Genomic DNA, 16,522 nt, shown 5'->3' with positions numbered 1-16,522 from the left:
TGAAACAGGGGGAAAAAAAAGAACTACCCTACCCAGCATGCAACAGGAGTGACGAGCATCTTGTATGTTGTGATATGCACGCTCTGAAAGTAAACGTTAAGAACTCAGCCAACACTCCTCGTCTGCATTATTCATAAATAGACAGACAACACATATACTCCGCTGCTTCACAGGCCGCTGGATGTAGCCGGCAAAGTATTCCCATGCTAGCTAGCCGGTCTAGCAAGTGCGCCTCAATCAGTCCAAAACGGCCCGATCTATCCACATCCAGAATTGTCTGGCGGTCGTAAGTGATCCCGGAGTGACCACGCTGTAAGCCAGCCATGAAATTTGCAGAAATGTCCGGCATTTTTGCCAAATGTTCCATCTTTACCAACAGCCCTTCCACGCCGGGCGACGCCATCTTTATGAGAAAAGGCGTTAACAAAATAAAAGCATGTAAACAACATACGCAAATGCGCGATAAAATAATTGTCGGCGTTAATAGATTGATGAGTTAACTCGTAATTAACGCATTAATTTGCCCACCCCTAATATATATATATGTATAGGGTGCTTTTGATCATTTTCAGCAGACTGCATTGCAAAATGATTAACTCAGGAATGGAACCCATATGAATCTCTTCCCCGCTGTATGTCTGCTGGAGTTTGCCGTTTCTATCCATTTTCTACCGCTTATTCCCTTTCGGGGTCGCGGGGGGCGCTGGCGCCTATCTCAGCTACAATCGGGCGGAAGGCGGGGTACACCCTGGACAAGTCGCCACCTCATCGCAGGGCCAACACAGATAGACAGACAACATTCACACTCACATTCACACACTAGGGCCAATTTTAGTGTTGCCAATCAACCTATCCCCAGGTGCATGTCTTTGGAGGTGGGAGGGGCCTATCCCCAGGTGCATGTCTTTGGAGGTGGGAGGGGCCTATCCCCAGGTGCATGTCTTTGGAAGTGGGAGGAAGCCGGAGTACCCGGAGGGAACCCACGCATTCACGGGGAGAACATGCAAACTCCACACAGAAAGATTTGGATTCGAACCCAGGACTTCAGGAACTTCGTATTGTGAGGCAGACGCACTAACCCCTCTACCACCGTTTTTAATGTTTTTTTTTTTGGGTGTGGCACTAACATCAGTAATGGTAGTGAGAGGTCAGGATTGTGTCGATCTCTGACTGTGGACAATTACTCCCAACCTTGGAGATGCTCCTAACTGAAATGTATGCTCTCTACCCAACTTATTTTTTACAGATTGTTACATTTTGACACGGTTAATGCGTGGGTGAAAACATCCCCTTTTGAAAATGTACACCGGAACCAAGCTGTGACGACCCGATGTCCCTGAATGCACCTCACACTCGTGTCTTCCCTGAGCGGGTAGGCAGACTTAAGGTGGGCTGGGAAATGTCGGGATGTCGTGACCGGGACTTGAAGAGCAGCTTATGTTGTTTTGCTGGAGGGAATTCCACCCACAATTAAAACTATCTGGTATGGGAAAGAGTTTCATGCCCGATTGGAATCACCGCCTCTGGCAAAAAAAAATGATGGAGGATGCTCATTCGGTTGTTACATTTTGGAGAAAAACATCAGGCAAAAAACGACACAAAAACCCCGTTTCCATATGAGTTGGGAAATTGTGTTAGATGTAAATATAAACAGAATACAATGATTTGCAAATCCTGTTCAACCCATATTCAGTTGAATATGCTACAAAGATAACATATTTGATGTTCAAACTCAAACTTTATTTTTTTTTGCAAATAATATTGACTTAGAATTTCATGGCTGCAACACTTGCCAAAGTAGTTGGGAAAGGGCATGTTCACCACTGTGTTTTGTCACCTTTTCTTTTAACAACACTCAAACGTTTGGGAAGTGAGGAAACTAATTGTTGAAGCTTTGAAAGTGGAATTCTTTCCCATTCTTGTTTTATGTAGAGCTTCAGTCCTTCAACAGTCCGGGGTCTTGTTGTCGTATTTTACGCTTCATAATGCGCCACACATTTTAAAGTTGAGGAATACTCATCACTTATTTGGAACATCCCACAGGTGTGCAGGCTAATTGGGAACAGGTGGGTGCCATGATTGGGTATAAAAACAGCTTCCCAAAAAAAATGCTCAGTCTTTCACAAGAAAGGATGGGGCGAGGTACACCCCTTTGTCCACAACTGCGTGAGCAAATAGTCAAACAGTTTAGGAACAATCTTTCTCAAAGTGCATTTGGAAGAAATTTAGGGATTTCAACATCTACGGTCCATAATATCATCAAAAGGTTCAGAGAATCTGGAGAAATCACTCCACGTAAGCGGCATGGCCGGAAACCTACATTGAATGACCGTGACTTTCCATCCCTCGGACGGCACTGTATCAAAAACCGACATCAATCTCTGAAGGATATCACCACATGGGCTCAGGAATACTTCAGAAAACCACTGTCACTAAATACAGTTGGTCGCTACATCTGCAAATGCAAGTTAAAGCTCTACTATGCAAAGCAAAAGCCATTTATCAACAACATCCAGAAACGCCGCCAGCTTCTCTGGGCCTGACATCATCTAAAATGGACTGATCCAAAGTGGAAAAGTGTTCTGTGGTCTGACGAGTCCACATTTCAAATTGTTTTTGGAAATATTCGACATTGTGTCATCCGGACCAAAGGGGAAGCGAACCATCCAGACTGTTATCGACAAAAAGTTGAAAAGCCAGCATCTGTGATGGTATGGGGGTGCATTAGTGCCCAAGGCATGGGTAACTTACACATCTGTGAAGAAACCATTAATGTTGAAAGGTACATACAACTTTTGGAACAACATATGCTGCCATCTAAGCGCCGTCTTTTTCATGGACGCCCCTGCTTATTTATACAAGACAATGCCGAGCCACATTCAGCACGTGTTACAACAACGTGGCTTCATAAAAAAAAAGTGCGGGTACTTTCCTGGCCCACCTGGAGTCCAGACCTGTCTCCCATGGAAAATGTGTGGCGCAATATGAAGCGTAAAATACGACAGCGGAGACCCCGGACTGTTGAACGACTGAAGCTCTACATAAAACAAGAATGGGAAAGAATTCCACTTTCAAAGCTTCAACAATTAGTTTCCTCAGTTCCCAAACATTTATTGAGTGTTGTTAAAAGAAAAGGTGATGTAACACAGTGGTGAACATGCCCTTTCCCAACTACTTTGGCACGTGTTGCTGGCATCAAATTCTAAAGTTAATGATTATTTGCAACAAAAAAAACGTTTTATGAGTTTGAACATCAAATATGTTGTCTTTGTAGCATATTCAACTGAATATGGGTTGAAAAGGATTTGCAAATCATTGTATTCTGTTTATATTTACATCTAACACAATTTCCCAGCTCATATGGAAACAGGGTTTGTATATAGCCCTAAATCATTAGTGTCTCAAAGGGCTGCACGAAATGACATCCTCGGTTCAGATCCCACATCAGGGCAAGGAAATACTCAACCCGAGGGGACAATGAGAAACCTTGGAGAGAACCGTAGTACACAGTACTTCTCCCTTGGTCTTGGTGATCGGATTGATCCACCAAGTACTAGACTTTTTCACGAAAATCGGCCAATACTGATCGGTCGGCAGAGCCCGAATCTTTTTGTCTGCCCGGATATTTTATTCACACTCGCTTTCTGTGCATTCTGACGGTCAAAACAAAGCATATGAAACGGAGTTTTCATCGTGCAAAAATTCATATATTTCAAGCAATGTTGGGTTTTTAGTTGAAACGGCTGCAGCTGATCAAAGCTCGTCCTTGAGAGTAGTTACAGGCTGTGCTGACATCAAAGAAAACTGGCCATTGTGTTACAAGCAGAACCAAAGCTATTCTGGGTGTTGTTGACATTCTATGATGAGGCAAACGCTGGTCTGTCGAGCGCTACAAGGCTAGAGATCTTCCACGGACGCTGACGCACGTCTTTATTTGATCTGCCAGGCTTTTATTTTGAAAGATGATTTGTCTGTGCTTTTTTCTTTCACATCTTTAAACACACACACTCATCTTTTTGTAGCCAGTGGTTCTCGACTTAACTTCAACCCTTAGGATGGGGGTGTCCAATATGTGGCCCACAGCTCGAATTTTGTTGGGCCGCAGCTTAGTGTCAAATAATCCAAAGTCGGGACCCGGGGTGGACCGCTCGCCTGGGCATCGGTTGAGGACATCTCTGAGCTGCTGACCTGTCTCCACTTGGGATGGTCTCCTGCTGGCTCCACTATGGACTGGACTCTCACTATTATGTTAGATCCACTATGGACTGGACTCACACACTATTATGTTAGATCCACTATGGACTGGACTCTCACTATTATGTTAGATCCACTATGGACTGGACTCTCACCATTATGTTAGATCCACTATGGACTGGACTCTCTCACAAATATGTTAGATCCTCGATGGACTGGACTCACACACTATTATGTTAGATCCACTATGGACTGGACTCACACACTATTATGTTAGATCCACTATGGACTGGACTCTCACTATTATGTTAGATCCACTATGGACTGGACTCTCACTATACTGTTAGATCCACTATGGACTGGACTCTCACACTATCATGTTAGAGCCACTATGGACTGGACTCTCACTATTATGTTAGATCCACTATGGACTGGACTATCACTATTATGTTAGATCCACTATGAACTGGACTATCACTATTATGTTAGATCCACTATGGACTGGACTCTCACTATTATGTTAGATCCACTATGGACTGGACTCTCACCATTATGTTAGATCCACTATGGACTGGACTCTCTCACAAATATGTTAGATCCTCTATGGACTGGACTCACACACTATTATGTTAGATCCACTATGGACTGGACTCACACACTATTATGTTAGATCCACTATGGACTGGACTCTCACTATTATGTTAGATCCACTATGGACTGGACTCTCACTATACTGTTAGATCCACTATGGACTGGACTCTCACACTATCATGTTAGAGCCACTATGGACTGGACTCTCACTATTATGTTAGATCCACTATGGACTGGACTCTCACTATTATGTTAGATCCACTATGGACAGGACTCTCACTATTATGTTAGATCCACTATGGACAGGACTCTCACTATTATGTTAGATCCACTATGGACTGGACTCTCACTATTATGTTAGATCCACTATGGACTGGACTCTCACTATTATGTTAGACCCACTATGGACTGGACTCTCACTATTATGTTTGACCCACTATGGACTGGACTCTCACTATTATGTTAGACCCACTATGGACTGGACTCTCACTATTATGTTAGATCCACTATGGACTGGACTCTCACTATTATGTTAGATCCACTATGGACTGGACTATCACTATTATGTTAGATCCACTATGGACTGGACTCTCACTATTATGTTAGATCCACTATGGACTGGACTCTCACCATTATGTTAGATCCACTATGGACTGGACTCTCTCACAAATATGTTAGATCCTCTATGGACTGGACTCACACACTATTATGTTAGATCCACTATGGACTGGACTCACACACTATTATGTTAGATCCACTATGGACTGGACTCTCACTATTATGTTAGATCCACTATGGACTGGACTCTCACTATACTGTTAGATCCACTATGGACTGGACTCTCACACTATCATGTTAGAGCCACTATGGACTGGACTCTCACTATTATGTTAGATCCACTATGGACTGGACTCTCACTATTATGTTAGATCCACTATGGACAGGACTCTCACTATTATGTTAGATCCACTATGGACTGGACTCTCACTATTATGTTAGATCCACTATGGACTGGACTCTCACTATTATGTTAGACCCACTATGGACTGGACTCTCACTATTATGTTTGACCCACTATGGACTGGACTCTCACTATTATGTTAGACCCACTATGGACTGGACTATCACTATTATGTTAGATCCACTATGGACTGGACTATCACTATTATGTTAGATCCACTATGGACTGGACTATCACTATTATGTTAGATCCACTATGGACTGGACTCTCACAATATTATGTTAGATCCACTATGGACTGGACTCTCACAATATTATGTTAGATCCACTATGGACTGGACTCTCACTATTATGTTAGAACCACTATGGACTGGACTCTCACTATTATGTTAGATCCACTATGGACTGGACTCTCACAATATTATGTTAGATCCACTATGGACTGGACTCACTCACTATTATGTTAGATCCACTATGGACTGGACTCTCACTATTATGTTAGATCCACTATGGACTGGACGCTCACAATATTATGTTAGATCCACTATGGACTGGACTCTCACTATACTGTTAGATCCACTATGGACTGGACTCTCACTATTATGTTAGATCCACTATGGACTGGACTCTCACTATTATGTTAGATCCACTATGGACTGGACTCTCACTATTATGTTAGATCCACTATGGACTGGACTCTCACTATTATGTTAGACCCACTATGGACTGGACTTTCACTATTATGTTAGACCCACTATGGACTGGACTCTCACTATTATGTTAGACCCACTATGGACTGGACTCTCACTATTATGTTGGATCCACTATGGACTGGACTCTCACTATTATGTTAGATCCACTATGGACTGGACTATCACTATTATGTTGGATCCACTATGGACTGGACTCTCACTATTATGTTAGATCCACTATGGACTGGACTCTCACAATATTATGTTAGATCCACTATGGACTGGACTCTCACTATTATGTTAGAACCACTATGGACTGGACTCTCACTATTATGTTAGATCCACTATGGACTGGACTCTCACAATATTATGTTAGATCCACAATGGACTGGACTCTCACAATATTATGTTAGATCCACTATGGACTGGACTCACTCACTATTATGTTAGATCCACTATGGACTGGACTTTCACTATTATGTTAGAACCACTATGGACTGGACTCTCACTATTATGTTAGATCCACTATGGACTGGACGCTCACAATATTATGTTAGATCCACTATGGACTGGACTCACTCACTATTATGTTAGATCCACTATGGACTGGACTTTCACTATTATGTTAGAACCACTATGGACTGGACTCTCACTATTATGTTAGATCCACTATGGACTGGACTCTCACTATTATGTTAGATCCACTATGGACTGGACTCTCACTATTATGTTAGATCCACTATGGACTGGACTCTCACTATTATGTTGGATCCACTATGGACTGGACTCTCACTATTATGTTAGATCCACTATGGACTGGACTCTCACTATTATGTTAGATCCACTATGGACTGGACTCTCACTATTATGTTAGATCCACTATGGACTGGACTCTCACTATTATGTTAGATCCACTATGGACTGGACTCTCACTATTATGTTGGATCCACTATGGACTGGACTCTCACTATTATGTTGGATCCACTATGAACTGGACTCTCACTACAAACCCCGTTTCCATAGGAGTTGGGAAATTGTGTTAGATGTAAATATAAACAGAATACAATGATTTGCAGATCCTTTTCAACCCATATTCAGTTGAATAAACTGAATTCACCAAAAGTTATTCCCGGGCGTGGCCACTGCTGCTGCTCACTGCTCCCCTCACCTCCCTCAAATGCAGAGGACACATTTTAGTGTGTGTGAGACAATCAATGCTACTTTAACTTTATCTGGGTTGTTTTTGCACTGGCCTTCAGCATGAAATACCAAGTACAGTTTTAGTAGGACTAAGTTGACTGAAGCCTGCAGTTGAAAAGAGTTGGTCACACCTCCAATGTAGCACGCGAGCCACTCCACACATCCACCGCACCACCAGGCAGTGAGACGTAACAAATAACGGGTGTTGGCACCTAGCACGAGACATGTGTGGCGTTCACAGGCCAGAAAGTGATGACATGCTCTGCAGAGAGATGTGTCAAGAGCGTTTTACAGTCAGCACGAGCGGCCCGCGTCATTCAATTCCCGCCTGATTCTCAGCAAAGACGGCAGAAGAGCAGAGCAAAATATAGAGAATACTTTTTTTCTGTGTGTGTTGCATGCCAGCATTGTCTTTGAGAGCATTTCCAAGCGAATGATGGACATATGTTCTCTTGTTTTTTACCATTTAGGATGTCTTAAAATAGCCTACAGCAGGGGTCACCAACGCGGGGCCCGTAAGGACCAGATGAGTCGCCCGCTGGCTTGTTCTAAAAATAGCTCAAATAGCAGCACTTACCAGTGAGCTGTCTCAATTTTTTAAATGTTATTTATTTACTAGCAAGCTGGTCGCGCTTTGCTGGACATTTTTAATTCTAAGAGAGACAAAACTCAAATAGAATTTGAAAATCCAAGAAATATTTGAAAAACTTGGTCTTCACTTGTTTAAATAAATTCATTTTGCTTTTTATAACTTGCCGAAAGACAATTTTCGAGAAAAAATACAACCTTAAAAATGATTTGGGGATTTTTAAACACAAATACCTTTTTACCTTTTAAATTCTTTCCTGAAAATTTAAATCAATGTTCAAGGAAGTGAAGTGAATTATATCTATATAGCGCTTTTTCACTAGTGAAACCCAATATCAAATTTTTACATTCAAACCAGTGTGGGTGGCACTGGGAGCAGGTGGGTAAAGTGTCTTGCCCAAGGACACAACGGCAGGGACTAGGATGGCGGAAGCGGGAATCGAACCTGCAACCCTCAAGTTGCTGGCACGGCCGCTCTACCAACCGAGCTAAACCGCCCCACCAGTAGATGGCAGTATTGTCCTGTTTAAGAGTGTCACAACATCGCTGTTTACGGCAGACGGACTGCTTTACGGTAGACGAAAACGTGACTGCTGTTGTTGTGTGTTGCTACCAAGCGAGCTATACCGCCCGAAAAAAGGAAAATCTTTTTTTTATTATTGTAAAGAATAATAAATACATTTTCATTTAATTTTGCATTTTAGTTTCTTGTTTTTTCGAGGAAGAATATTTGTGAAATATTTCTTCAAACTTATGATTAAAATAAAAATAAGAAAATATTCTGGTAAATCTACAAAATCTGTAGAATCAAATTTAAATCTTATTTCAAAGTCTTTTGAATTTCTTTTAAAATGTTTTGCAGGTGAGTAAAGTGTCTTGCTCAAGGACACGAAGGCAGGGACTAGGATGGCGGAAGCGGGAATCAAACCTGCAACCCTCAAGTTGCTGGCAAGGCCGCTCTACCAACGGAGCTATACCGCCCGAAAAAAGGAAAATATTTTTTTTATTGTTGTAAAGAATAATAAATACATTTTCATTCAATTTTGCATTTTAGTTTCTTGTTCTTTCGAGGAAGAATATTTGTGAAATATTTCTTCAAACTTATGATTAAAATAAAAAATAAAAAATATTCTGGTAAATCTACAAAATCTGTAGAATCAAATTTAAATCTTATTTCAAAGTCTTTTGAATTTCTTTTTAAAATTTTTGCAGGTGAGTAAAGTGTCTTGCCCAAGGACACAACGGCAGGGACTAGGATGGCGGAAGCGGGAATCGAACCGAGCTATACAGTTTCTATTTATATGTATTTATATATATATATATTTATATATATATATATATATATATATATATATATATATATATATACAGCAATAATCAGGAAAGGTGTTGGAACTCTCCTGAAGTAATCAATAAGGTCGATTGTACCCGTGATCTTATCCTTTCGGTCATGACCCAAAGCTCATGACCATAGGTGAGGATGGGAACGTAGATCGACCGGTAAATTGAGAGCTTCGCCTTCCGGCTCAGCTCCTTCTTCACCACAACGGATCGGTACAGCGTCCGCATTACTGAAGACGCCGCACCGGTCCGCCTGTCGATCTCACCATCCACTATTGTTTATATGTACCATAAATAAAACCAACCATTTTAAATAATAAAAGGGTTTCTGGCTGGCTCTGACACGTGGGAGAGTTCACATACATTTGTGGTGAGGCCAGTAAGTCATGTTCTCACCCCTCCACCAGAGTCCTGTTGGCCAGGCGGATGCAGTGCTCCCACAGGACGTTGGACACGGGCAGCGGGATGCGGACGTGCCGGCTGACCTCAGCCAGGCGCTGGTTGAACATCTCAAACTCCTTGGAAGAGGCAAGAGAAAACACACGTAGTGAGATGACACGCTTGAAAGAGATCATGTATTCACCAACAAATGCAAAACGAGCATATTTCAAGTAAACACCATGTTCACACCTCGCTAATATGTCAAACTCTTGTTGGGCCTCCTGCTGTGTTCCCGGGACTATTTACGTACTCAAGCATGTCTGAGGTGGAACGATACAATTATTTTTAGACAATAATCTAGCTTCAACAAAAATACATATGCAGTGGTACCGCGGGCTTCTACCGATTCCATCCGATTCTGATTCCTGGGGTGAGGATTCAATTCCGAATCTGTGATTCTCGATCGAAATCGATTCTTGCAACGTATTATTTGGCATAAAAATTGGGATCAAAACAGGTTACAGATTAGAAAGTTTCCTTCTAGTTGCATGAAGATGGTCTAAAAATGTATTTTTAAAAATACTTTCTCAAAAACAAAAATATACATACATACATACATACATACATACAAATATAATAATAATAACAATGATATATTTACACACATATACACACATCAATCTGTCAATCGTTACCGTGTCCGGGGCAAGTAAGGTTCCCTGTGTTCAGTCAAATTATAGATATATATATATATGTACACATACATACACACATACATACATTTACACATATATTTATATGTACACATAAAGACACACATTTATCCACATATATACATACACATATATGCATATACATACAAACATACATGCCTACACACACACACACACATATATATATATATATATATATATATATATATATTTATATACATATATATATATATAGACATATATATATATACACACACACACACACACACATAAAAACACATATATATATATAAATAAATATATATCCCTATATATATTTATAAATAAATATATATAGGGACGGCGTGGCGCAGTGGGAGAGTGGCCGTGCGCAACCCGAGGGTCACTGGTTCAAATCCCACCTAGAACCAACCTCGTCACGTCCGTTGTGTCCTGAGCAAGACACTTCACCCTTGCTCCTGATGGGTGCTGGTTGGCGCCTTGCATGGCAGCTCCCTCCATCAGTGTGTGAATGTGTGTGTGAATGGGTAAATGTGGAAGTAGTGTCAAAGCGCTTTGAGTACCTTGAAGGTAGAAAAGCGCTATACAAGTACAACCCATTTATCATTTATATATTTATATACATATATATATATATATATATATATATATATATAGACATATATATACACACACACATAAAAACACATATGTACCTTGAAGGTAGAAAAGCGATATATCCACATATTTACACACACACATATACAAAAACATGCCTGAATTTTATATATATATATATATATATATATATATATATATATATATATATATATATATATATATATATATATATATATATATATATATATATCTCAGTTGGTAGAGTGGCCGTGTCAGCAACTTGAGAGTTGCAAGTTCGATTCCCACTTCCGCCATCCTAGTCACTGCCATTGTGTCCATGGGCAAGGCACTCTACCCACCTGCTCCCAGTGCCACCCACACTGGTTTAAATGTAACTTAGACATTGGGTTTCACTATGTAAAAGCGCTTTGAGTCACTAGAGAAAAGCGCTATATAAATATAATTCACTTCACTTCACTTCATATATATATATATATATATATATATATATACACACATACACACACACACACACATATATATACCCGCATATATACATATATATAAAAATATATAGCCCGATTGTAGCTGAGATAGGCATCAGCGCCCCCCACAACCCCAAAGGGAAAAAGCGGTAGTAAATGGATGGATGGATCAACACTTATATACATCCATATACGTATGCATATACATACATATTTATGTGTGTGTGTGTATGTATATCCATCCATCCATCTTCTACAGCTTATTCCTTTTTGGGGTCGCGGGGGGCGTTGGCGCATATATATATATATATATATATATATATATATATATATATATATATACACACACACACACATACACACACATAAAACACATACATATATATACAAATGTATATAAACACATATATTCATGAACATAAATACACATATATACATACATATATGCATATACATACACACATACATGCCTGCATACATATATATATATATATATATATATATATATATATATATATATATATATATACACACACACACACACATATATATACACATATATACTTATATATAAACACATTCATGCACACATACAGTGGGGCAAAAAAGTATTTAGTCAGTCAGCGATTGTGCAAGTTCTCCCCCTTAAAATGATGACAGAGGTCTGTAATTTTCATCATAGGTACACTTCAACTGTGAGAGACAGAATGTGAAAAAAAATCCAGGAATTCACATTGTAGGAATTTTAAAGAATTTATTTGTAAATTATGGTGGAAAATAAGTATTTTTAAGGCTCTCACTGATGGAAGGAGGTTTTGGCTCCAAATCTCACGATACATGGCCCCATTCATTCTTTCCTTAACACGGATCAATCGTCCTGTCCCCTTAGCAGAAAAACAGCCCCAAAGCATGATGTTTCCACCCCCATGCTTCACAGTAGGTATGGTGTTCTTGGGCTGCAACTCAGTATTCTTCTTCCTCCAAACACGACCAGTTGAGTTTATACCAAAATGGATACATAGATGATACAGCAGAGGATGAAACCAAAATATAACTTTTTGGTATAAACTCAACTCGTCGTGTTTGGAGGAAGAAGAATACTGAGTTGCATCCCAAGAACACCATACCTACTGTGAAGCATGGGGGTGGAAACATCATGCTTTGGGGCTGTTTTTCTGCAAAGGGGACAGGACGATTGATCCGTGTTAAGGAAAGAATGAATGGGGCCATGTATCGTGAGATTTGGAGCCAAAACCTCCTTCCATCAGTGAGAGCTTTGACCAAATACTTATTTTCCAACATAATTTACAAATATATTCTTAAAAATTCATACAATGTGAATTCCTGGATTTTTTTTTCACATTCTGTCTCTCACAGTTGAAGTGTACCTATGATGAAAATTACAGACCTCTGTCATCATTTGAAGTGGGAGAACTTGCACAATCGCTGGCTGACTAAATACTTTACCCCACTGTACATACATATATATATATATATATATATATATATATATATATATATATATATATATATACATACACATACACACACACACACATATGCACACACATACATATTTTACAAATCCATCTTTGAAAATTATGACTTGGTTTAGAATCAGGATGTGAAGTGAAGTGAATTATATTTATATAGCACTTTTCTCTAGTGACTCAAAGCGCTTTACGTAGTGAAACCCAATATCTAAGTTACATTTAAACCAGTGTGGGTGGCACTGGGAGCACGTGGGTAAAGTGTCTTGCCCAAGGACACAACGGCAGGGACTAGGATGGCGGAAGCGGGAATCGAACCTGCAACCCTCAAGTTGCTGGCACGGCCACTCTACCAACCGAGCTATACTGCCCGTGCGGGTAAAGATATGTTGACTGGGTGAAAGAAGGAGGCACCAGTTTGACTCCAGGATACAGAGAACGTAAGTAATGTGCAGCTAAAATATGTTGTCTGGGTGATAGCAGGAAGCACCAGCATGTATGGGTGAAAGAAATAAACACCAGTGTGACCCCAGGATGCAGGGAAGGTAGGTAATGTGCAGGTAAAGATATGTTGAATGGGTAAAGGCAGGAAACACCAGCAAAAGTCGGTCCCCTCCATCGCTGCTTGCAGCTTTAATTGTATTGTTGTTTTTGAAAAGGCATGTGAAATGTTCAAATCGTGTCAATCAAATGGATATTAATTAAGATTATTTGAGATACAAGTGCTTCCAGTTAAGAGAACCAACTGGGATGGTAAGTTGAGGTTCTAGAAGCGTACTTTAATGCAGCGATGGAGAGCTTAGTGTTCAAAATACAAGAAGACTTGAACTCCGAAGGCTACTTTCCTCATGTCTTCAGCAAGACGTGTCCGTCCCGGACTCAACTTTTGCTATTGTAAAGATGCAGATAATAAATATCGTACACGAGGACATTTCATTTGGCATCCTTGAATGAAACGCCATTTATTCCTAAACAAGCCTCACAATAGAATCCCACTTCAGCGTTTTCTCAATGAAGTCATTTGGCGGCGACGGCATCTCGCCGCCACTTTATATGCAAATCAATGTCATTGTTGAACACTGGTGATAAACCTGCACGCATGAATAAAATATACTCCTGCGCGCAGCGGAAGGAGAAAAGCCTCGCGCTGGTTTGGCTCGGTGCACATTGCACAATGTGTGCGTCTGACAAGTTGTAATTTAGCGCCCGCCGGGGGGGGAAAGGTACATGCCAGTTTGTAATATGCACCATGTCAGTCCATCACCTGGATCGCCTTGACAGCGGAAGGCGCTCGAACCAGGACTGGGACTCGGGGATTTGACCCAAATGGTAGCTACAAAAACCCACATTTGCGGTCCTCTCAAAGGTTTCTCATAGTCATTGTCATCCACGTCCCACTGGGGTGAGTTTTTCCTTGCCCTTATGTGGGCTCTGTAAAGCGGATGTCGTTGGGGCTTGTGCAGCCCTTTGAGACACTGGAGCTTTTTCAAAAATATAGGAAAAATTGAAAAAGATGAGGGGAGGGAAAAAAACATATTTTTTGTTTTAATATGGTTAACAGTAAATAAACAAGTAGATTAATAATTCATTTTCTACCGCTAGTCCTTAATAATGTAGACGAAATAATAGGTGTATAAATGACACAATATGTTACTTCAGACTAATTAGGAGTCTTTGTTTGTTTACTTACTACTAAAAGACAAGTTGTCTAGTATGTTCACTATTTTATTTAAGGACTTAACTGCAATAATAAACATATGTTTCATGTACCCTAAGATTTTGTGTTAAAATAAAGACAATAATGGCATTTTTTTGTGGTCCCCTTTCTTTAGAAAAGTACCGAAAAGTATCAAAATAATTTTGGTACCGGGACCAATATATATATATATATTATATGTATATATATATATATATATATATATATATATATATATATATATATACATACATACATACATACATACGTATGTGTGTGTGTGTATATATATATATATATATATATATATATATATACATATATACACACATATTTATACATATATACAAACATGTATATATAAATGTATACATGTATATACGTATATATATATTATTTATATGTGTATAAATATACACATATATTATATATATATACATGTATATATATATATATATACTTTTATATATGTATACATACGTATGTGTGTGTGTGTATATATATATATACATATATATATATACACATATATACACACATATACACACACATATTTATACATATATACCAACATATATATATATAAATGTATAAATGTATATATACATGTATATACGTATATATATATTATTTATATGTGTATAAATATACACATATATATAATCTATATACATATGTATGTGTGTGTATATATATATATATATATATACATATATACACACATACATATATACACACATATTTATACATATATACAAACATATATATATATGTATACATGTATATATACATGAATATACGTATATATATATACATATATATATTATTTATATTTGTATAAATATACACATATATATAATATATATATATATATATATATATATATATATATATATATATATACATGTATATACACATACATATATATATATACGTATATATATATATATATATACACATACATATATATATACATATATATTAAAGTTGTTTATACGGCCATCCCCAGTGTGACCTGTATGGCTGTTTACCAAGTATGCATTGCAGGATTGAACTTTCACAGTATCATGTTAGACCCGCTCGACATCCATTGCTTTCCTCCTCTCCAAGGTTCTCATAGTCATCATTGTCACCGACGTCCCACTGGGTGTGAGTTTTCCTTGCCCTTATGTGGGCCTACCGAGGATGTCGTAGTGGTTCGTGTTGTGGTTTGTGCAGCCCTTTGAGACACTGGTGATTTAGGGCTATATAAGTAAACATTGATTGATTGATTGATATATATATATACACACATATATATATATATATATATATATATATATATATATATATATATATATATATATATCAATATATATATACATATATGTACAAATATACATGTGTGTATATATACATATATATATCCATCCATACGCACGCACACGCGCGCGCACACACACACACACACACACACACACACACACACACACACACACACACACACACACACACACACACACACGCACACACGCACACACACACACCACTTTTACTTTCAAACCATGGCCAACTCTTTTTTAGCCCAATGCGGCCTCTAAGTCAAAAATAT

General features: G+C 38.9%; 1 protein-coding gene across 2 annotated transcripts in view; it reads right to left on the bottom strand.

The window, feature by feature from the left end:
• The window catches only part of vps50 (VPS50 EARP/GARPII complex subunit), a 335,202-nt gene that overhangs the window by 3,879 nt on the left and 314,801 nt on the right, over nt 1-16,522 (bottom strand). For both annotated transcript variants that reach the window (XM_061882573.1, XM_061882574.1), the window contains one exon: nt 9,963-10,084. In XM_061882573.1, the coding sequence (XP_061738557.1) occupies nt 9,963-10,084 (122 nt within the window). The remainder of the gene's footprint in view (nt 1-9,962; nt 10,085-16,522) is intronic.

This window comes from Nerophis ophidion, linkage group LG21 (genome assembly GCF_033978795.1).
Source record: "Nerophis ophidion isolate RoL-2023_Sa linkage group LG21, RoL_Noph_v1.0, whole genome shotgun sequence".
NCBI classification, from domain to species: Eukaryota; Metazoa; Chordata; class Actinopteri; order Syngnathiformes; family Syngnathidae; genus Nerophis; species Nerophis ophidion.
This window is presented reverse-complemented; position numbering and strand designations above follow the sequence as displayed.